General features: G+C 42.5%; 1 protein-coding gene across 2 annotated transcripts; it reads left to right on the top strand.

Moving 5' to 3' along the window:
• Window positions 1-5,784: 5,784 nt before the first annotated feature.
• Window positions 5,785-22,892, top strand: sav1 (salvador family WW domain containing protein 1). Of its 2 annotated transcripts, none has more exons than XM_062968706.1 (5): window positions 5,785-6,067; window positions 12,399-12,842; window positions 19,512-19,782; window positions 20,030-20,173; window positions 21,888-22,892. In XM_062968706.1, exons 1-5 carry the CDS (start codon window positions 5,974-5,976, stop codon window positions 22,087-22,089), a joined length of 1,155 nt encoding a protein of 384 aa, XP_062824776.1. In that variant the 5' UTR covers window positions 5,785-5,973; the 3' UTR covers window positions 22,090-22,892. The 2 variants fall into 2 exon arrangements, with proteins under 2 accessions (XP_062824776.1, XP_062824777.1); XM_062968707.1 differs by having other exon boundaries at window positions 5,785-6,032.
• The last annotated feature ends 1,289 nt before the right edge of the window (window positions 22,893-24,181 follow it).

Raw genomic sequence — 24,181 nt, forward strand, 5'->3', positions numbered from 1 at the left:
TTATTTTGAATTGGAGTATTATTTATTTACAGTATTTATATGCCGCCCTTCTCAGGGCGGATCACAATGTACACATACGTGGCAAACATAGAGACAAAGACAGAGACACAGAGTTGGCACAGCGGAAGTGTGCTGGGCCCATAACCCTTGTCGGTGGGAGGGTTAAATTGAGACTTATTCAGCTCTCCCTCTTAAATCAACCTTTTCCAGCTTCCTGTGAGTATGCTCGATTCCGGCCACAGGGGGAGCAGCTGCTTCATTATCCTCTGTGATGCCGAGTCCTTGGATACTTCCTCATTCCAAACGCTGCTGGATGATTTTTATGGTGTCGTAAATTAGTTAAATTAGCCTCCTCACATAAGTGACACCTAAATTTCCTACTTGATAGATGCAACTATCTTTCAGGTTGCTTAGATCAACAACAAGCAGAGCTATTTTTTATTTTAATGGTTGGGTGCTCACTCCGACATGGGCTGGCCTCAAACTCATGATTTCTTAGTCATAGTGATTTATTGCAGCTGGCTACTAACCAGTCTGCCCACAGCCCGGCCCTGCTCCCTTATTCAACATGTCTCACTTATCCAATATAAACAGGCCAGCAGAACGTTGGATAAGCAAAAACGTTGGATAATAAGGAGGGATTAAGGAAAAGCCCATTAAATGTCAAATTGCATTATGATTTTGCAAATTAAGCACCAAAACATCATGTTTTACAACCAATCGAGATAAAATGCAGTTCAATACACAGTAATGTAGTAATTACTGTATTTACAAATTTAGCACCAAAACATTGAAAACATTGACTACAAAAGCGCTGACTACTAAAAGGCAGACTTGAGTTGGATAATACAGAATGTTGGATAAGCGAGACTCTACTGTAATTGGAAGATTCCCAGGAATCCAAATGCCATACATGTTAGAACCAAAGCAAATGGACAGCCCTGACGCCTTCAGTGTGGCTTTATCTGTTTTTTAGAACAACTTTGATTCAATTTATTTCAATTGGGGCGGGGAGGTTGATGTAAATTTTGTGCGATTTTTAATATACAGACTCTTACCAACACGATCCTCCTAAGTTGTATCATTGCAACCACAGTGGGGGGGGGGGGTGTGCATGTGTGTGTGGATAACGATTCCAACAAAGGATTCCCCCAGGAATTGTGAGAGTTGGAGTCCAAAACACCTGGAGGGGTTGGCCCCATTTTAGGAGGCAACCCCTGGCAGTGAGACCAGGGAGAAGCCTGTTGGCAGAAACCCAGGCAAGGGATCTGCCTGAACTGCCCATTTTAGTGAGTCCCTGCTGTGGTGAGCATGCAGATCAGGCCCAATTGGAATCAGCCAGCAAGCAAGGAGAGAAGGTGATTTTCAGCCAAGGAAGATTTTATTATCTGCAGATAAGATGCTAGCTAGTGATTCATTCACAAAGTAGATAGCATCCAGAATACAGTTTCATAGCCTTTTTTATATACAACTAGCTGTGCCCGGCCACGTGTTGCTGTGGCGAAGTATGGTGGTATATATTACAATAGAATCTCACTTATCCAACATTCGCTTATCCAATGTTCTGGATTATCTAATGCAGTCTGCCTTTTAGTAGTCAATGTTTTTGTAGTCAGTGTTTTAAATTCATTGTGATTTTTTGGTGGTAAGTTTGTAATACAGTAATTACTACATGGCATTACTGCGCATGGAACTACTTTTTCTGTCAAATTTGTTGTATAACATGATGTTTTGGTGCTTAATTTGTATAATCATTACCTAATTTGATGTTTAATCAGCTTTTCCTGAATCCCTTCTTATTATCCAACATATTCACTTATCCAACATTTGCCGGCCTGTTTATGTTGGATAAGTGAGACTCTACTGTATATTTATAATCTTATATTTTCTGCTTAGAACAGGATTATATGAGCCCCCTTCTTCACAGCTGTATAAAATGCACACTGAAGTGGATTATATGGCATTTGGAGTCAAGATAATCCAGTGCCAAGCAGATAATATAAGATTCTAAATGGGTTATATAGCTGTGTGGAAGGGCCTTGAGTCTACACTGCCATATAATCCAGTGCAAATTAGATAATTCGTGGAAGAGGCCTAAGTGAGGCCTAACTGTGCCTGTCCCCTGGGCTGAGTAGGTTGCTAGGAGACCAAGTGGGCGGAACTTAGCCTTGTAACTGGCAGCAATTGGATAAAAACAATTATTGCTCTCCCTCTAATTAGGACTTTATTTTTCTTTTCTTTTTGTTGTATCAACCTAGAGCCGTGGATGATGGGTTGTGTTGTCAAATTTCGAGGTTGGGGGGCCTGTAGTTTTGTTGTTTTGTCCGCTGCCCTGATGCCATCACTCTTTTATATATATAGATTTGGCATAGGCTGCAGCCAAGCCTCTAATTCTGACCAATCACAGAGAGGGGCTTGGCTCACTGGCCGGTGTGGGCTGGAACAAGGGATGATTAAGGGTCGATAACTGAGGTTCCTTTTACTCAGGGGTCCCCAAACTTTTTAAACAGGGGGCCAGTTCACAATCCTTCGGACCATTGGTGGGCCGGACTATAGTTGGCCACCGAGCAATAATAATAATAATAATAATAATTAATAATAACAACAGCAATAATAATAAAAAAGAGGGTTGGAAGAGACCCTTTGGGCCATTGAATCCGATTCCCTTCTGCCTTTGTGCACCGAAAGCACAAGCAAAGCACCCCTGACAGATGGCCACCCAGCCTCAATGTTAATAATAATAATAATAATAATAATAATAATAATAATAATAATAATAATAACAGCAATAATAATAAAAAAGAGGGTTGGAAGAGACCCTTTGGGCCATTGAATCCGATTCCCTTCTGCCTTTGTGCACCAAAAGCACAAGCAAAGCACCCCTGACAGATGGCCACCCAGCCTCAATGTTAATAATAATAATAATAATAATAATAATAATAATAATAACAACAGCAATAATAATAAAAAAGAGGGTTGGAAGAGACCCTTTGGGCCATTGTATCCAATTCCCTTCTGCCTTTGTGCACCGAAAGCACAAGCAAAGCACCCCTGACAGATGGCCACTCAGCCTCAATGTTAATAATAATAATAATAATAATAATAATAATAATAATAAGGGTTGGAAGAGACCCCTTGGGCCATTTTGTCCAACCCCCTTCTGCCTCTGCGGACCAAAAGCACAAGCAAAGCACCCCTGACAGATGGCCACCAAGCCTTAATGTTAATAATAATAATAATAATAATAATGGTTGTAAGAGAAGAAGAGAACCCTTGGGTCATTTAGCCCAACCCCCTTCTGCCCTTGTGCCGTGGGGGCCGGATAAATGGCTTCGGTGGGCCGCATCCAGCCCCCGGGCCTTAGTTTGGGGACCCCTGCTTTTACTGAACAGGAAAAATAACAAAGTGATTGGGGGCATCTCGGGCCCTACCCAGGAATGCTATTGTTCTATGAGATGGACATGACGTGGCCCATTAAGAGGGCTGGCCTCTTAATTCCAGATCCCAGAGAATTATCTATTTATTTACATCATTTTTGCCCCACCCTTCCCACCCGGAGGGACTCAGGGCGGCTTACAACAGTCGGCAAATTACTTTGCCCAAAATACATTCAATAAAACAATGACATATTAATAAACAATAAAACAGTACCACATCAATTAAAGCTCTAATTAGACTCTATTAAACCATGAATTATAAAATTTAAAATGCATGTATAGTTAAATTCGTCCACTAACACCTTCTTGTGCACTTTGATTCACGTCATATCGACCTCAGATGTTACTCCTCGAACGCTTGAGTACATAGCCATGTCTTCACGGCTTTCCTGAAACCTAGGAGAGTCGGAGCTTGTTGAACACTACTGGGGAGGGCATTCCCCAACCGGGGAGCAACCACTGAGAAGGCCCTGTCCCTCATTCCCACCAGCCATACTTGCGAGGCAGGTGGGACCGAGAGCAGGGCCTCTCCAGATGATCTTAAGAACCTAGTAGGTTCATAGGAGGAGATACCTTCGGAGAAGTAGTATGGGCCAGAACCGTTTAGGGTTTTATAGGTCAAGAGAAACAAAACATCATATGGTTGTTGTATGTCTTTCGGGCTGTGTGGCCATGTTCCAGAAGTATTCTCTCCTGACGTTTCGCCCACATCAATGGCAGGCATCCCCAGAGGTTGTGAGGTATGGATAGATGTGGGCGAAACGTCAGGAGAGAATACTTCTGGAACATGGCCACACAGCCCGAAAGACATACAACAACCCTCTGATCCCGGCCATGAAAGCCTTTGACAACTCATAAAACATCATATATTAATAGCCTGAAGAAAAGAAGGCTGAGAGGAGACATGATAGCCATGTACAAATACGTGAAGGGAAGTCCTAGGGAGGAGGGAGCAAGCTTGTTTTCTGCTGCCCTGCAGACTAGGACACGGAACAATGGCTTCAAACTACAGGAAAGGAGATTCCACCTGAACATCAGGAAGAACTTCCTCACTGTGAGGGCTGTTCGACAGTGGAACTCTCTCCCCCGGGCCGTGGTGGAGGCTCCTTCCTTGGAGGCTTTTAAGCAGAGGCTGGATGGCCATCTGTCGGAGGTGCTTTGAATGAGATTTCCTGCTTCTTAGCAGGGGGTTGGACTGGATGGCCCATGAGGTCTCTTCCAACTCTACTATTCTATGATTCTATGATTCTAATACAATCATGCAAAAATGACAGAGGATGGGTTTGGGCTGTAGACATTCAGATTTCCTTCGGATGCGAGAGGTCCCGTTCATCAAAGGCGCAGGGTGGTGAAATTGCTCTTCTCCTAAGGGGAAAGGGAGATTATTTCCCTGCCTGAATAGAACTATTGTGTTGCAATGTCCAGGTAAAGCTCAAAAATACAGGTGAAACTGGGAAATTGATGAGGAAGTTCCGAGCTTGGTTTCTTTCCCCCGGGGGGATGCACGATATCTTTGGGTTCAGGAACAAGGGAAGGAATGGGGATCTCAGGAGCATAAAACATTAGATTAAGACAACATATAGGCAAAATAGGAACACATAGGAAATTATATACATGAGAGACATAGTTTCAGTGTGGCTAGTAGATATCTTAATAATAATAATAATAATAATAATAAAAACTTTATTTATATACCGCCCTATCTCCCGGATGGGACTCAGGGCGGTTTACAGTCATAAAAGCAACACAAACATTACATAACAACATAATACACATTATTAAACAAAGTAAAATAATACAATTATAACAATAAATCACACTTACATGACCAGATCAAGGGGACGGGAACCATAAACCCAATATATTAAAATGTATCATATTGTTTGTGTAATATATTCAGGCCCTGAAATCGGCGGTAGTCCAATGTAATTACTCAAAAACCTGCCGACACCACCATCTTCTTATATAGTAGTGTCTCACTTATCCAACATAAACAGGCTGGCAGAACGTTGGATAAATAAAAATGTTGGATAATAAGGAGGGAATAAGGAAAAGCTTATTAAATGTCAAATTATGTTATGATTTTACAAATTAAGCACCAAAACAATATGTCTTAGAGCAGACCTGGGCCAACTTGGGCTTTCCCTCCAGGTGTTTTGGACTCCAACTCCCACAATTCCTAACAGCCTACCGGCTGTTAGGAATTGTGGGATTTGGAGTCCAAAACACCTGGAGGGAAAGCCCAAGTTGGTCCATTTCTGATGAATGCAATGAAGGAGATTCTTCTCCCGGCCGCACGGTGGCGCTGCTGCAAATCCTAACCGAGTCCTGAGGCTTGCTTGAACTTCCGCTTCCTCTGTTTCCCCCTGAATGAAGCCTTCCGAGCAGGCCTTCCGGGACGCGTCCTCGCTCTCTTCTGAGGCGAAGGCGGGGACCCAAGGAGGAGGCCATGGGGGCCCGGAGGCGGCGGAGGAGGCGGTGAGCGGGGCCTCGGGGCCTAGGCCGGGCCTCCTCCTGCTCCTCCGAACGGCGGGGGATGCTGTCCCGGAAGAAGGCCCGCGGGGAGGTGTCGAAGCCCGGGGAGGTGCAGGGCAAGTACGTCATCAAGGAGACCAGCCCCCTCCTCCGCAGTGAGTAAGAAGAAGGAGAAGGAGAAGAACCGGGGAAGGAGGGAGGGAAGGGAAGAAGGAAAGAGAGAGAGAAAAGGAAGAAGAAGAGAAAGAGGGAAGGAAATAGGAGAGAAAGAAGAGAAAGAGAAGGAAGGAAAGGAGAGGAAGGAAAGAATGAGGAGAAGAAGAGGGAAGAAAGGATAAGAAGGGAAAGAAGGAAAGAAAGAGAGAAAAGGAAGAAGAGAAAGAAGGAAAGGGAAGGAAGAAGAGAAAGAAAAGGAAGGAAAGGAAGAATGAGAGAACAAAAGGAGGAAGGAAAGAATGAGGGAAAGAAGAAAGGAGAGGAAGAGGGAAAGGATAAGGAGAGAAGGAAGGAAGGAAAGAAAGAGAGAAGGAAGAAGAGAAAGAGGGAAGGAAATAAGGAGAGAAAGAAGGAGCGAAAGAAGGGAAGGAACAAGAGAAAGAGAAGGAAAGGAAGAATGAGAACGAAAGAAGGAAGGAAAGCATGAGGGAAAGAAGGAAGGAGAGAAAGGGGAAAGAAAGAGAAGGAAGGAGGGAAAGAAGGAAGGAAAGGAAGAATGAGAGAACGAAAGAATGAGGGAAAGAAGGAAGAATAGAAAAGGGAAAGAATGGATAAGGAGGGAAAGAAAGAGAAGGAAGAAGAGAAAGAGGGAAGGAAATGAGAGAAAGAAAAGCAAGAAGGAGCAAAAGAAGGGAAGGAAAGGAAAAAGAGAAAGAGAAGGAAGGAAAGGAAGAATGAAAGAACGAAAGAAGGAAGGAGAGGAATAGGGAAAGAAAGGATAAGGAGAGAAAGAAGGCAAGAAAGAGAAGGAAGGAGTAAAAGAAGGGAAGGAAAAGAGGAAGAGGGAAGGAAATGAAGGAAGAAAAGGAGAGGAAGGAAGGAAAGGATGAGGGAAAGAAGGAAGGAGAGAAAGTGGGAAGAAAGGATAGGGAGAGAAAGAAGGAAAGAAAGAGAAAAGGAAGAAGAGAAAGAGGAAAGGAAATGAGAGAAAGAAAAGAAAGAAGGGGCGAAAGAAGGAAAAGGAAGGAAGAAGAGAAAGAAAAGGAAGAATGAGAAAATGAAAGAAGGAAGGAAAGGAAGAATGAGGGAACGAAGGAAGGAGAGAAAAGGGAAAGAAAGGATGAGGGAAAGAAAGTGAAGGAAGAAGAGAAAGAGGGAAGGAAATAAGGAGAGAAAGGAAGGCAAGAAAGAGAAGGGAGGAGTAAAAGAAGGGAAGGGAAGGAGGAAGAGAAAGAGGGAAGGAAATAAAGGAAGAAAAGAAGGAAGGATGAGGGAAAGAAAGTGGGAAGAAAGGATAAGGAGAAGGAAGAATAGAAAGAAGGAAACAAAGGAGAGAAAGGAAAGAAGGGGTGAAAGAAGGGAAGGAAGAAGAAAAAGAAAAGGAAGGGAAGGAAGAATGAGAGAACGAAAGAAGGAAGGAAAGAATGAGGGAAAGAAGGAAGAAGAGAAAAGGGAAAGAAAGGATAAGGAGGGAAAGAAAGAGAAGAAAGATGAGAAAGAGGGAAGGAAATGAGAGAAAGGAAGGCAAGAAAAAAGGGAGGAGTAAAAGAAGAAGGGAAGGAGGAAGAGAAAGAGGGAAGGGAATAAAGGAAGGAGTGAATGAAAGAAGGAAGGAAAGGAGAGGAAGGGAGGAAAGAAGGAGGGGAAGAGGGAAGGAAAGAGAGGAAGAAGGAAGGGGAGAAAAAGGGAAGGGAGGGAGGAAGGAAGGAAGGAAGGAGTGTCCATATTCCAAAGAGGTTGCTATACTCTTTGAACATGTACATCCAGAATGAGACACAATATTCCATGTGAGGTCTGTCCAAAGTATTGTGCAGTTCAGTGATACCTTGACTTAAGAGTTAATTCGTTCTGTGACCAAGCTCTTAGCTCAAAATAATCTCATTCCAAAACAAATTTTCCCATTGAATTTCTATTAATCCATTCTGGCCTCTGAAGCCCCCCATCCACCCCCATTTTTTTACATATTTTAAAATGTACTTTATAAATAAGAAATAATGTGCACATTCACATGGGAACAATAAAAAACAAAGATGAACTTTAAAATGGTAGAAGCACAAAGTTGTGGCAAGGAAGAACACAGTACAAAGTGGAGAGGCAGAAGCATCCTTTTCTTCTTCCTCCTGTTCTCCTTCCATCCTCCCTCTCTTGCTCTCGCTCCCTCTTCTCTTTGTGAAGTCAAACTGACCAGGAATAAACACTACACAAAATCAACTAATCCAAAGTTCCTCAAAGCGGACAAGAGTAAAGTGGACAGCAATCTCCCAAAGCGGACAAGAGCACGAGGCCCGGAGGCTGTTCCCTTGAAGCATTGGACTCTCATGCTCAAAATGCTGCTTGTATATCAAAGCGAAACCCAGGCTGGCCAACAGCTCTTAACTCAAAATGCTTTTAAGTTGGGGTTCTACTTATTTTGGTCTCTGAGTGTGTACATGGTTTCAGGTCACCGTGGATTTAATAGGGTTTTCTTGGGCAAGGAATCCTCAGACGTAGTTCTACCAATTCCCTCTGAAATAGAGCATATAATACCCAGTATTCATTGGCAGTTTCCCATTCAAGTTCTAGCCAGGCCTGACCCTGCTTGGGCAGAATCTGGTGCCATTATGGTATTTATTCCTTTTATGTGTGTGTGTGCATACCTTATTCAAGCTGCCTGTTGACTTATGCTGATCTCCTATGGATTTTTAGAGAGCTTTCTTAGGCAAGTGATCTTCAAATATGCTTTTGCTAGTTCTTTCCTGTGAAACTAGGTATTCATTGGCACTTTCCCATCCAAGAGCTAACCAGGTCTGCCCCTCTTTTGCTTCAGTGTTTTTAGAGTATTTAGGATTCTGCTGAATTGTGAACGTTTCTAATGTAAAATGAAGTTCTGCCAAACTGAATGAAGCAGATTCAGTAAAATGTGTTATTCAACAAGTAGGTTAATTTCAGGATTGAAAGAAAGGGTTTCTTCCCCAACATTATAGAGGCAAGTACAAGGAACTATGTTTTCCATGTCTCCAATGCAGAAGAGACAGGAGAGTAGGAGGAAGAATTACTTATACAGTAGAGTCTCACTTATCCAATGTTCTGGATTATCCAATGCATTTTTGTAGTCAATGTTTTCAATACATCGTGATATTTTGGTGCTAAATTCGTAAATACGTAGCATTACCGCATATTGAACTACTTTTTCTGTCAAATTTGTGGTATAACATGATGTGTTGGTGCTTAATTTGTAAAATCATAACCTAATTTGATGTCTAATAGGCTTCTCCTTAATCTCTCCTTATTATCCAACATATTTGCTTATCCAAAGTTCTGCCGGCCCATTTACGTTGGATAAGTGAGACTCTACTGTATATAGTAGCACCTGTTCTGTGCAGGATGCTTTACAGAGGAAAGGAATTTGGGATTTATAGCTCCCCTGCTATCTTTGTTTCACTCGGGGTCAAAAGGCAGATTGGTTTCCTGACATGCTTGGCAACAGGACTCTGGGTTAGGCTGAGCATTTTGCAAACTTTTATCACACGTTTTGACATGAGCAATGCCTGCCTTATGCACAAATACATTGGTCCCAGATTGGATTCCTTTACCAAACAATCTCATTACAGTAAAAAAAAAATCTGCAAAAGAGATGCAGTAAGTAAATAAGCTCACATCACTATTCTTATTATCAAAGACAAGTCGACTGGAAGCTCCTTCTTTTGCCTTCTATTAATGGTGGTTCCATTCAAATGCCATGCCTTCATGAGTTTCATCCTCTTAAAAAGGCATCTAAACCTTGTTTAGCTGTGCTTTAAGCCCAGTGATTCAAGCAAGTTCTATGTTAATAAATTCCTTCCCTCACCAACCAGGAGGATGTTGCTTATCATCTCCAGTTCGTATCCTAAGGTTTCTGAGAGGGAGAGAAAATGTCTTTGGTTGCATGGCTGCACATTATTACAACTTCATAGAATCCTAGAATTGAGAGAAATCCCAAGTGCCATCCAGTCCAACACCCTGCTATGCGGGAAGGCACAATCAATGCCCTCCTGACAGATGGCCACCCGGCCCCTGCTTAAAAACAATCCAGAGAAGGAGACTCAAAGCTGCATATTCCACTAATAACTATTACTTCCAGGAAGATCTTCCTAATGTTTAGGTGGGATCCCTTTCCCTGCCATTGTCAATTGTCATTTCTTAATTTTAGAAGAGAACGTCAACAGCTAGGTGAAAGAAACAGGAAAAAAAAACAACTTTGTTCTGAACAGCGAATGTGCCTCATGAAGTCTGGCATGTTTTCTGTACAGAAAACTAGTTCTTTTGTAGACTGTGATTACACGTGCATCGAAAGTATATGCTCTATTTTTGACTTCATGCGCACGATGTTTGGCATATGCCTGTATGTTTAATGCAAATGTATGCCCTTGCTGTGGACCTCGTGCCTTCTGTTCTGGGTCATGGTGTTTATTTGCCTATTCTAAGTTCCTCCCATGAATCGGGAAGCAGCAAAATGAATTTTCAAGCTTGTGGATGTGAGCACACATGTCTGACGTGCTGTAAGTGGTGTGAAATATTGTTGATTTCTTGGATTGCAGATCATTGGAAATCTGCGAACGATGTACCCTGCAGTTCTTGTCTGGAGTAGTTTTCTTGGGTTCACAGTGTAATCATCCCTCTGGAGTTGGATCCAGAAGCAGTTTCGGCTGGAGTCAAATTCAGTTGAAATACAGTGACTCTGATTTTAAAAAAAACATTATTCTTAAGTTTATAAGTCTATTATTTCATTTTAAGGTACAATTGTTCCTCCACATTTGTAGTTTTGACTTTTGCCAATTTGGTTAGTTCACACATTTGATTAAAAATATTCTCTCTCAACATCTCTAGGTCCTCTAGTGTGATTTTATGAACACTTTTCTCCAGTTGTGTTTAAAGAGAACATCTCTAGCAATTTCTGGGTCCCCCAATATGGTCATTTTCCAGCTGAATTTGACTATAGACACATGCTGGAAGACCCTAAAACTTCCTAGAGAGTTGTTGTTTCAGTAAAAAAAAATAGGATTGTTGTTATGTTTTACGCAGTTTTATGCTGCCATATGAATTTGAAGGGCTTTCAAAAAATTAAAACCTAGTTTGTTGCATTTGCTTTCAGGAGGAAGGTTTTCCCATTCAGAAATTTTAATCCAAGAAATATATTTTCTGTTGTGTAAAAATTCACAAGACAGTGGTGCAATGCCTTGTGCCCATTTTGCTGGACTAAATAAATTATTTTGCTATTTATGAAGGACCCAAGGGTAGTAAAATAGGAAAGTCAAGAGTTGGAGGTTTGGCATTTCAACATGTGGCTGTTTACATTAACTATGTCTGATACTTGAATTGATTTTTCTGGTGTTAATAGTGTATACATATTAAGAATTTACTTACAGTAGAGTCTCACTTATCCAACACTCGCTTATCCAACGTTCTGGATTATCCAACGCATTTTTGTAGTCAATGTTTTTAATACATTGTGATAGTTTGGTGCTAAATTCGTAAATACAGTAATTACTACATAGCATTACTGCGTATTGAACTACCTTTTTCTGTCAAATTTGTTGTATAACATGATGTTTTGGTGCTTAATTTGTAAAATCATAATCTAATTTGATGTTTAATAGGCTTTTCCTTAATCCCTCCTTATTATCCAAGATATTCACTTATCCAACGTTCTGCCGGCCCGTTTATGTTGGATAAGTGAGACTCTACTGTATTTTGTATGTATGGAGAACTCCAATATCTGCAAGGCACATATAATGTAAATTATACATTTTCTAGGCATTACTTCTGGAGGCAGAAAAATAGAGATGGCCCCTGAGGGGAATTTTTCTCATGTTAGGTAGAACTTGATGCCATAGAGCCTTTCCAAGATTGCAAAAGCCAGTTCTAGTAAATGTTGAGACATTTTATCTTATGTGGTGGTCTTGCAGGAAGGCCCAGAAATGCTGGACTCAAATATATTTGATGCTGGAAGAAATTGCATATGACAAAACCAGAGTTTGACGTGTTGGGAATTCTGGACTATCCACTGAGAAAATTTGAAAGAAAGTTGCAATCTATGATAAGTGCCGGAAGACTTGTATATTGGATGTTGTGTGGTTTCTAGGCTGCATGGCTGTGTTTTAGCTGTGTTTTCTCCTGACAGTATTACCATCAGAGCCTCTGAAGATGCCAGCACAGATGCAGGCAAAATACCAGGAGAAAATGCTGCTAGAACATAGCCATACAGTCTGGAAACCACACAACACTTCAGTGATTCCGGCTGTGAAAGCTTTCAACGAGAGTTGTATATGTTCCTGTGTTTGCGCTTCCTTGAACCGCGCTGCTCTGTTGCAGATCTGATGCCTTCCTTCATCCGCCACGGACCGACCATTCCGAGACGGACAGACCTCTGCCTTCAAGATCCCACTCCGCCTGCCTTCTCCGTAGTTGGAGACGGGGCCGTGTCCCGGAACCAGAGCTTCCTCCGGGCCCCAGTCCAGAGGCCTCCGCACGAGGTCCTCCGCAGGGAAAGCCACCGGCTCTCGGCCCCTTCCTACCTGGCCCGGGGTTTGGCCGACGTGCCCCGGGAGTACGGAGCCTCCTCGCAGTCCTTCCTGACCGAGGCCAACCCTGGGACTGAAAATGGCGAGGCGGGGCCCCGTTACTATTACGACCACTTCTACAACGGTCAGAGACGGCACGCGCTGGGGGAGCACCTGCAGGAGGAGTACCGATACTATGAACACAACAACGACCTCGTCCAGAGGATGCCGCACAATCAGGGAAGGCACAATTCAGGCAAGTCTCTTTTTAATCAGCTTTGTTTGCAGTGATGTTACTTATGGTGTACAATATATTGCTGGTACAGTATCTGTGGGAGAATATGTTCCCTACCAGTTGTGTGGAAGTATAACTGAATGTTATTACATTACTTCACTTTCTGGTCCCAACATGCCAGAGAACTTTGAGATTCCTAAATATATATAGCCAAGTGTTATCATTTAATCAAGTTTTAAGTGCTTAAATGTATTTTAGCTAATTATTACAGGAGAGTTATGATAGGGATTTGTGTTTATTGTGGCATACTTGTCTTTTACTGTTGATATGGTCAGAGGACTAATCAATAAACAAATCTACAGCCTAGTCTTCCATCACAAGTCTGTGGCTACTTCTGGAGGAAATATTCCATGGAATTCCCTAGAGCACTGCTTCTTAAACTGTGGGTCCCAACCCCAAATGGGGTCTCCTTAATTCGGCATTGGAGTCATGGAAAAGTTGGCAACAGTGAAAGGTTTCGAAACATCACCCATTTACACATGCAACTACATGCAGAGTTTACAGTGGAGTCTGCAGAAATGCCTCAGCTATGCTCCATAAAAAGGAAAATGAGACCACCTTATGATCTCATAACTGCTGCACCAAGTGCCAATGTGTGTGTGTTTCACTTTCCTGTTAAAATCTTTATTTTACTTGTATAAAAACACATATGCCATTCTTCTCTTTACGCTTGCCAACAGATATCGGGGCTTATAAAATATTGTATGTGTGAACATCCTCCCAGGCTGCTTTACACAGAGTCTGAAGGGCCAGTATTGTAAAGTCAGGGAATTCTATTGGGATAGGGAACCAGGAGACCCTGTGGGTGATATGCTAGTCTTTGTGGCTTGTTTTCAAGAAATAAAGGGACTGGGAAAGCGGGGTAGCAAGTGTAGATTGCCTTCCAGGGCTATTTTTCAGCTACAGCCAGGGCAGTTTTCACAATTTCGTAGAGAAAGGAAAAGGTAGTGGTTGCAGGAAGAGAAAATGGACTGTTCTTTATATGTGATTGAAATTATAATCCCTGTATCAGTAGTAAATTATCGTGGAAACAGGAAATACGAATAATAGTGAACCTTATTGAAATGAATGCCTTTTACTGGAAGTGACTATAGAATCACACTAGAAAATTCCTAGCGAGAAGGTGGAAGCATGCCATAGAATTGTCTGGACTACCTGAAAAATCTCTACAGATGACATATTTATTGCATGTGGGTAGGAGAAACCATGGTCACTAATCCCATGGGCACAAAAGTTGTACTTTTTTTGGATTTTAAGGTTTTCTCTGAAAACTGTTCATTTACGATGAGCCTTGAAGATTTTGTGTATTGCACTTTTTAAGCTTGTCTAGTGTAGTTTGTTAGCTGCCTTGAGTCTCTGTGGAGAGAAAGGTGGGGTATAAATAAAGTTAATAATGATAATAATGCTAAGATTTGGCTCTTCAAAAACCACCCAATGCTTGACTTGAACATAGCTCTTCTTTGGGTGTGACAGGATCTGTTTTCTGGATCAGAATGTTGTTGTTTTTTTCATGTGGGTTCTTCAGAATTCTTGAACATCTTACTGAATAATGATTTGAATACATCAAAATGTAAACAAATTGGTATGTAAGCATCTTGCACTTTGAGCCAACTCTCTTAGTTATGAAATAGAATGCAGGCAAGTTGGTTGTTTGGTGTGTGTTTTTTGCAGAGAGGAAAAATAAATCTGCAGGCAGGAATGTCAAGACTTTAGGGTGACTGACCTCAAGCATGAGACTGTTGTTTTGAGAAAGAGACCCTTTGCTTACAGATGGCTTTTCATCCAAAGAGAGGCATCCAGCTGCCTGCTGTGGCACATGAAGCATTTGTTCGTTCATCCCTTTGAATTATGTACATTCTCATTTTGGTTTGTTTGAGGAATTACTGGCAGTATATGTGACCTCTTCGGATCAGCAGTAAAGGATATCAGGTGCCAAATAGTTCCCATCTGTTCTTTGTGTCATCTTATTAATCACCCCTCCTTTTCTCGTAGTTTGAGAGGAGGCTGGGTTTGACGAGCCAAGTCCAATGGGGTCTCCACTGTCTGAGGGGGCCGGCTGTGGGAAGGGAGTCGGAAGCATTGGGCTGGCTGGCTGGCTGCCACTGGTGCGCATTGAGGCCTGAAGGCATGACGTTATGGCCGAGAGGAAGAAGCCAAGCCACAAATTAAGCTGGAGCTTCCTCAGTCTTTCCACTAAAATAAGAGCAATTTTAAGATCCGCAAACAGCCAAACAGGAAACATTCACAGAGTTTAAGACTTGGATCAAGGTGGGAAAGCCCTCTCTTGAGGAAAGGAAGCTTTTTGTCTTTAGAGGAAGCTGGTTTCTTTGAGCATGGATTTAAAGCAGTTGTCTGTGAACTGAAAACATCTTCCTGCTCCAAAAGATATTGACGGTGGGTTCCTACTCGAAAGGGATCAACATCGTCATGCGTGAAATGTCTATCAGGATATTATGATGCTGAAACTAGAAGAGAGGCCTCTCTGAAGCTGTTCAGGGGAACAGACTTTGGAAAACAGGATGCACTCTGCTTTGGGTGAGTTCATAGGCACTCAGATCCTCAAGAAGTTGTGCTGTGGGTGCAGCCACATTGAAAGGCTGCTGAATTGTTGTCTTCTTTGTTGATGAGCCCTGTTTCTTGCTGTTGTGAACATAGCAGCATTTTCATAGAAATCTAGAGTGACATGAAGACACAATCAAAGCCCTCCCAACAGGTGACCATTCACTCTCTGCTTTGAAGCTTCAGAGAAGGAGACTCCACTGGACTCTCAAGCAGAAGGTTCCACTGTTAAATAACTCTTACCTTCAGGAATCTGTTTAGGTGAATCTTTTTTCTTGGAATTCAAACCCATTGCTGCATTGTGTCCTTGTCTCTAGAGCAGCAGCAGAAAACAAGCTTGCCCCTTTTTCCTCAGTAAGACGTCCTTTCAAATATTTAAACAACGTTATCATGTTCTCTCTTACCTTTAGACGTTACTTGCATCATCTCCATCCCTCAAGATTTGTCACTGTGGCTGCAACAACACATATCTTTGTTTTATTTTAGTTATTATAATTAAATGACCTGTCTAATAACTAATTTTGGTGATGGCAGGAATAATAGAGTCAATTCAAAACAATGTACCAACTCCAGCAAAATGAAACCTACATGCTGAAGTTTATTTCTCCACATATCTTCATATGTTATTTATCTGAATGAGGAAGTTTTAAATGTATATGAACTTTATTTCCAGCTTCTTTTTCCTGTTACAGTAAGCCCTCCACTTTCATGCGGATAACAGTAAAGAAGCCCCATGGGCTTGCTAGAGATGTAAGAAGATGAAAGGATCTTTTTTCCAAGTATGGTAGACCTATAATATAGTTCAGGATTTCTGGAAAAAAGTAGTGAATGAAACAAACAATATGATCAACAAAAAGGTCAAGAAAAGCCCAGAAATGTGCTTATTGGGACTATTTAGAAGGTGTATTAGTGCAAGAGATGAAGACATTTGTAAATATTGCTTTGTTGCTGCGAGACTAATAATAGCTAAAAAAATGGAAGGGGGGGAAAGAGTTAAATTATTAAAGATTAGAGAGACAAATTAGTAGATTATATCCAAATGGACAAGCTGACAAATAGCAGCAGAGGAGGGAATAATGAAGAATTTGCAAACAAATGGAGGCTGGCACTTGAGTATCTGGAAAAGACAACAAAGGTAGATTTGAAGATTGCCATAATGGGAATTTAGTGAAAGAAGACATATGGGTAGTTGCTTGTTAGTTATCTGATCCATATTGAGGGGTGTCTGAGGTCATGGGGGTTGGGTTCACGGTTATGGGGTTAGAGAGATATGAAATATTAAGGTATAATAACTGAAATATTAAGGTATAACAGCCAATTTTGATTTTTCACACGTTATACGAGTGCTGACTGTATATCATTTCTTAAACTTGCTTACTCTCTTGTATATCTTTTTTTCTGTTTTTTTTTTCACTGTCTGTTTTAGACATGCATCATTTCACAACAAGGTACTTCAGTTGTACTAGCAAACTAGAGGTTAAACCCTTCCCTTATAAGAGATACAAACACAGACATAAATTGTAATAATAAACTATATGGGGACACAATATATCTCATTAGAAATATTTCGTTTATATTTTTAAAAATATATGACTTGCTCCTTTTTCCAGATAGACTCAGAGGTTTTGTACAACACACCTACATATTGCAGCTGACACACTGACATGTCACAATACACAGCTTTGAAAGTTCTGACCTAGAAATTCCAAGAGAGAACATGTGAATCAAAACTGCAAAAGCTGAACCTGGAAATGTAGAGTATATGATTAGCATTGATCGAGAGTAATAAACATTAACAGAGGAATTGGTTCTTTCCATGTCTTGGCCTGCTTCAAATGGGCAAGAGAAATGGAGTCAGCTCCTAATTCCCTGCCAACCTACAGAAGAACCTGAAGCCAGCTCCTTAAAAGAGGCTGGCAACTCATTCTGTGGCCTCTATGCCTTTCTGGGCTCCTTTTTGGCAGCTGGGCAATGTCCTCCCATGCCAGGACTGCTCTGCCAGGACTGTAAACAGTCTCATTCATTATTCTGTTTCCCTGGGGGAATGTGAGCCAGCCAGGTCATGCTTCTGTGCAGAGAATGCCAGCCTCATGAACCAGCTTCCTCCCTACTTTCTGTACCTCAGCCATTGGAAAAACAGCATACTCTCTTCAGTACAACCCTTCCCTTCCACAGGTCAGCCTTTGTATTGCCTCCAGCCAAAGGGGCCAAGTATTAGCCTTTGGTTATCAGTGAAAATCAAGTGTAGTAGGTGGCCAGTTTTAAGCTCCTGGGTGTTACTATTAAGAAAAACCTGACCTGGGGCAGCAGTCATACTGTGGCTGTGTTGCTGAAGAGGGCCCAGCAGAAATTGTATTATATGAGACTTTTAAGGAACCAACAATTGACTGAAAAACTGCTGGTGACTTTCTCTAGCTGTGCTATAGAGAGTGTTCTAACCTATTGCATCTATTGTGTATAGTGGCTAATTGCACAGTGGCAGATAGGAAAGTGTTGTAATCTATTGCATCTGTTTGCTAATTATACCGTAGCAGATAGGAGCATTCTAACCTATTGCATCTATTGCGCATGGTTTGCTAATTGTATGGTGACCAATAGGAGAGTGTTCTAACATATTGCATCTATTGCGTAGGGTTTACTAATTGCACCGTGGCAGATAGGAGAGTGTTCTAACATATTGCATTTATTGTGTTAGGTTTGGTAATTGCACAATGGCAGATAGGAGTGTTTTAACCTATTGCATCTATTGCATAAAGTTTGGTAATTGCACAGCGGCAGATAGAGTGTTCTAACTTATTGCATCTATTCGCGTAGGGTTTGCTAATTTCACAGTTGCAGATAGGAAAGTGTTCTACCCTATTGCATCTATTGCGTAGGGTTTGGTAATTGCACAGCGGCAGATAGGAGTGTTTTAACCTATTGCATCTATTGCATAAAGTTTGGTAATTGCACAGCGGCAGATAGAGTATTCTAACTTATTGTATCTATTGTGTAAGGTTTGCTAATTGCACTGTGGCAGATAGGAGAATGTTCTAACCTAATGCATCTATTGAGTTAAGCTTGCTAATTGCACCATGGGAGATAGAAAGGCGTTCTAGAGAATTATAGGTTGCCCTCTCCTCTCTTTGGAAGAACTTTATAATTCCCGCTGTCTTAAGAAATCTCAAAATATTCTTAAGGCTGCGTCTCTCCCTCAATATTATTATTTTTTAGTTGTTACCACCTGGCAGATGATATAGGATGATAAAAGCAAGGACAAATTGGTTGAGAGATAGCTTTTATCCTAGAGCCGTGACTCTGTAGTTTCACACTGACGTGGCATTAGAGGTTGTACAAGATGGTTGTGCAGGTGGTTACTGTGGCTGGGCGCTTCTCCCCTTGCCTTGTGTGTGTTCCTGTATTTTTGTGTGTATTTCTGCTCCTTTTGAGCACCTCTTGTGAAGCAAGGAGTTTCTACAGTCAGCAAGCTCTGATATCCTAGAGCTGTGGCTATGTTGGACTCCATGGTTTCACATTGATGTGGCATTGGGGGCTGTGCAGTGGTGGTGGGAGTGTTGCAGTTCCCTTTAGTCCGCTCCACTCTTACTGACTGTTCCTGGAGAAGCAAGGCTTTATCCAGACCCAGAGCAAACCCAGGTGGCTGCAGAGAGACTCCCAAGAGCAGGCCTGGGCAAACTTGGGCCCTCCAGGTGTTTTGGACTGCAACTCCCGCAATTCCTAACAGCCGATAGGCTGTTAGGAATTGCCGGAGTTGAAGTCCAAAATACCTGGAGGGCCCAAGTTTGCCCAGACCGGATCTAGGGTTTCATAGCAGTCCTGCACTACGAAAATAATTCTGCCTTGACTTGCCAATATCAATGACGCCAGTAGAGTGTAGAATATTTTTCTCTCTGCTGGAATTCTTGTGACAGGAAACTGTAAATCAACACTTGAGGATGCGTGTGACGGAGTTGATTGTAATCTGGTGCTCCTTCCTTTGTTGCGGAAACTAGTTGTGCAGTGTTGAGACAAGCCTAGTCGAGGCAGTTTATTTCATTCATGCCCTGTTTTGCTTTCTTTGTGCTTTTCCAGGCCTTGGGAGGGTGGCTGCTACTTCGCTGGGAAACTTAACGAACCACAGTTCGGAAGACTTGCCTCTCCCTCCTGGCTGGACAGTGGACTGGACTCTTAGGGGGAGGAAGTACTACATTGACCACAACACCAACACAACGCACTGGAGCCACCCTCTGGAGAGGGAGGGCCTGCCTCCAGGGTGGGAACGGGTCGAATCGGCTGAGTTTGGCGTGTATTACGTCGACCACATCAACAAAAGAGCGCAGTACAAGCACCCCTGTGCCCCCAGGTATCATTATTATTAATTACTCTTACATTTATACCCTGCTTTCCCCTCCCAAGGCAGACAGGGGCAAACCAGGTATTTTGGACTTCAACTCCCACGATTCCTAATAAGGAGTCCAAAACACCTGGAGGGCCCAAGTTTGTCCATGCCTGCTCTAGCACATGGCATGTGTGTCACAAGACTTTGCACCACCACTAAGAATTTTGTTGCCATTCTATATGATGGGCTAACTCACCTTTGCTCTTTGCAGTGTTCCCCGCTACGACCAGCCGCCTCCTGTGACCTATCAGCCGCAGCAAGTGGAGCTGAGCCAGCCGATCCTGGTGCCGGCCAATCCCTACCACACGGCAGAGATCCCAGACTGGCTGCAGGTCTACGCCAGGGCACCGGTCAAGTGAGTATTGCGTGTTAATTATAGGACAGTCAATCCTCCACATTCACTGGGCTTAAGAGCAAAGAAATAGCTATTTTATTAAACCTTTCTAGGAATGTCTAGGCCTTCGGGTATCACTATATGGTCAACTTCTGCTGAAAGCTGACCAAAGAATAGAGATTCTAAGAGAGATATTCTCTCTAACAGTCTCTGTGTTCTTGCATGACTGGAGGATATTGACCTTAGAAATACCCAGAGAGGACATTTTTATAGCCTATGATAATCAGATCCACAAAAGTCACAACCACAAATTCTCTCTAGTGTTATCTTTTTTTAAGCTGCTGCATCACACTCTTGGCTCATCTACAGCTTGGGGTCCATTAAGACTCTTAGATCCCCTTTTTTGCATGGACTGTTTTCAAGCCAGGTGTCTGTTGGCGAGTGGGTTTATTAACAAAAGGCCCTCCCCATAATGCACAGCAGAGTAACTTACTAGCAGCAGCGTGACCTAGCACCAGTAGCCAAAAGTGATAAAAAGAACAAAAACACAGAGACCAATGTTATCTCTTCCTTTGGAGGCTTTTCCTTATAGCAAAATAATATGGTTGCACTATTTACAAGAACAAAGTTTCCATAACACAAATAAAGTTCTTTATACTTCCCTCTTTGCTTCCACGCTGGGGTGCTTTCTCATGCAGATAAACAGTTTCGCTCTCACAGAGCCTTCTCTCACACCAAACTTACAGAGGAGCTTCATACAGTAGCTTTACACACAGCAGCCTTCACACTGGAGCTTCACACAGTACCTTTACACACAGCAACCTTCACACTGGAGCTTCATACAGTAGCTTTACACACAGCAGCCTTCACACTGGAGCTTCACACAGTAGCTTCACACACAGCAGCCTTCACACTGGAGCTTCACACAGTAGCTTTACACACAGCAGCCTTCACACTGGAGCTTCACGCACAAGGCCTTCAACCTGGGGCTTCTCACACCAGGCCTTCTCTCACTGAGGCCTCTCTCACACAGGAGCTGACTAAGCTACAGGCACACCTGCTTATATTGAACTGCAGCTTTTGCTGAGTCATTGCATCCATTTAACACTTTCAGTGCTTGACTCATATTTTTGTAATTACAAATACATAGTTAATTTTTAATATTTCTGAGTGTGTCCCCTATGCCTTCTATTTTATTGTCTGAATATAGCACCTTAACATTTCTCCCTGTTAAAAGCCGTATTGTTTGTTTTGGAGGTGATAAATGGCTCGGCACTGCCTGCTGCTGTATTCAGGGCTACTACAAGTCTACACCCTAAATGTGCCATGGCAGCCCTGCTGGGTGTTGAATTTGATCAGAACACAACAACAACAACAACAACAACAACATATTGTTATTGTTATTATATTGTCAAAGGTTTTCGCGGCCAAACTTACTGGGGTGTGGTGTGGTTTCCGGGCTGTATGGCCGCATTCTAGCAGCATTTTCTCCTGACGTTTCACCTGCACCTGTGGCTGGCATTTTAAGACAGTTCCAGGTGGAACGTCAGGAGAAAATGCTGCTAGAAAGTGTCCATACAGCCCAGAAACCACACAATACCCCACCATTGTTATTGTTATTATATTACCTGTCTCTCCTTGCAGCTCGAGAGGTTGCAACATGGTTAAAACAAAGCAATAGTTCTCTCGCTTGAGTTCCCCAGAGGGCTCATTAGCTCTGTTTGTTCTCCATCAGGTACGACCACATCCTGAAGTGGGAGCTCTTCCAGCTGGCCGACCTGGACACCTACCAGGGGATGCTGAAGCTCCTCTTCATGAAGGAGCTGGAGCGGATCGTCAAGACGTACGAAGCCTACCGGCAGGCGCTGCTCTCAGAGCTGGAGAGCCGCAAGCAGCGGCGGCAGTGGTACGCCCAGCAGCACAGTAAGAACTTCTAGCCAGGATGTGCCTTGGATGGACGCGGGGGGCCCGGGGACTTTGAAGGGGCCTTCTCACTCTCTTGGCGGTAAATAATCGCGGAACAAGGGCTTTGGTTGCAAAAGGCAACGTCTCTGCCTTGATGTCGCACCTTTTGTAAGTATCCTCTTTGTATCTCTTGTATGCAGAAGACTTTTTTTGTTATAACGTCTTACTCCTGGTTTGGAGAGAAAAGACTGGAACTCCAACATCATTGTTTTGGCTGGAATCTTCTTTTTTAAAATTCCAGCTAACTTGTTGGAGAAGCAAAGCTTTATTTTTGATGTCATTTGTAAGAATTTCCACTCTGAATTTCCACTATGCAGTTGTTGGTTAGACCAGGGCCCCTTTCTGGCTCAGTGCAACATGGATGGATCTGTGTTCGCGGCAATATATAAAGAAGAGCCCAGTGGATCTTGGAAGCATTGGAGAAGATGTTTTTCCTTAGACTCAAGCACTTAATAAACACCTACCTTATTCTGACTGTTGAGCAGATGATCAGTTTGGCACAATGCTGGAATTCTTCCCAGGCTCCTCTCATCGTGGAAGGCGGCCTCATGTAGCCATTGGGAATACATTCCCCATCAGAAGTAGCAGTGGACTGTTTTACAGGATTTTTTAAAATCTGAAGCCAAACTTGCCTCTGCATCCGTGACTTCGGGGCACCTCCTCCGCAGCCTCAACATGCTGCGTATGGGTACTCCTTAGGAGACACGGATTGTAACCCTTGTGTCCTTTCAATCTCAAATAAATCTTTTTACATTTTTGAGTGAAAGCAGCCTTAGCAGGAGCATCTTCTAGTCATTGATTTGATCTCTGTGTGATTGTTTCTGATGGGAAAGATTTGGACAGTCTCGCTTTTGGAAGAAAAACCAAGGTATAAAGCTAATATGGGCGAAGCATCCCTTAGCTGGAATCCCCAAGCCCTCTAAACTCCAAAATTATCCCTATTGTTGGGTGAGATAGTGAGCCCTTTCCTTTCTGATGATCCAATATATACACATTTCGTTTCGTGCACAACATTGTGAGAAAAAAATGCATGCAAAATCACCTTCAGGCTGTATGTATAAGGTGTACATGAAATGTAAATGAAATTAGTTTATAGACCAGGTCCCAGCTTCTAGATAAGCTGTTATGTATATTCAGATAGGGGCCCCGATGGCTCAGCGTGTTAAAGTGCTCAGCTGCTGAACTTGCTGATCGAAAGGTCCCAGGTTCAAATCCAGGGATCAGAATGAGCGCCCACTGTTAGCCCCAGCTTCTGCCAACCTAGCAGTTCGAAAACATGCAAATGTGAGTAGATCAATAGGTACTGCTCCGGTGGGAAGGTAACGGAAATCCATGCAGTCATGCCAGTGGCCACATAACCTTGGAGGTGTCTACGGACAACGCCGGCTCTTCGGCTTAGAAATTGAGATGAGCACCAGCCCCCAGAGTCGGACACGACTGGACTTAATGTCAGGGGGAAACCTTTACCTTTGCCTATATTCAGATATCAAATACTTCTGGTCCCAAGCATTCTGAGTAGGGGACACTCAGCCTCCATGTGCTGCTGGAAGTTGAACATGAGTCCAAGAGGAGAAGATTCATTGGTGAAGTCATCATTTTCACAGAATAAAAATTAGCTGGTGACCAATATTTACTAGAAGTGCAGTTAAATTTACTGATAGGCTTGATGTATTCCCTTCCCAGTAAACATGTGGGAGAAGAGTCAGATTTACAGATTATAAGTCCTCTTTACTATTAGAGACTTTAGTGTGTGTATGTGTGTGTGTGTATATTATATATATATATATATACACACACACACATACACACACATACATACATACATACATACATACATGCATGTGTCTTTCCCTTGTGCAAATATCAGTTTTGAGGCTCTGCTGGGATTCTTAGCAGAATTAGTGGCCTCTTATTGACTTGCGTCTTCACAAGTAGACTTCTGTATTCGGGAATAAGGATTGCACAGTTCCATAAGGGTTGTATCCCATAAAGGACTTCTGTTATGTTACCACATATGGAATCCAGCAAAGGGAGAGTCTGCAGTGTGTAGTCACAATGTAAAGG

Source organism: Anolis carolinensis, chromosome 1 (assembly GCF_035594765.1).
Source record: "Anolis carolinensis isolate JA03-04 chromosome 1, rAnoCar3.1.pri, whole genome shotgun sequence".
Classification (NCBI taxonomy): Eukaryota; Metazoa; Chordata; class Lepidosauria; order Squamata; family Dactyloidae; genus Anolis; species Anolis carolinensis.

Coding starts and splice junctions, on each gene's coding strand:
- sav1 (XM_062968706.1), top strand. CDS start 5,974: ATGCTGTCCCGGAAGAAGGCCCGCGGGGAGGTGTCGAAGCCCGGGGAG. Junction 12,843..19,511: donor TCAGGGAAGGCACAATTCAG/GCAAGTCTCTTT, acceptor GTGCTTTTCCAG/GCCTTGGGAGGGTGGCTGCT. Junction 19,783..20,029: donor AAGCACCCCTGTGCCCCCAG/GTATCATTATTA, acceptor TGCTCTTTGCAG/TGTTCCCCGCTACGACCAGC.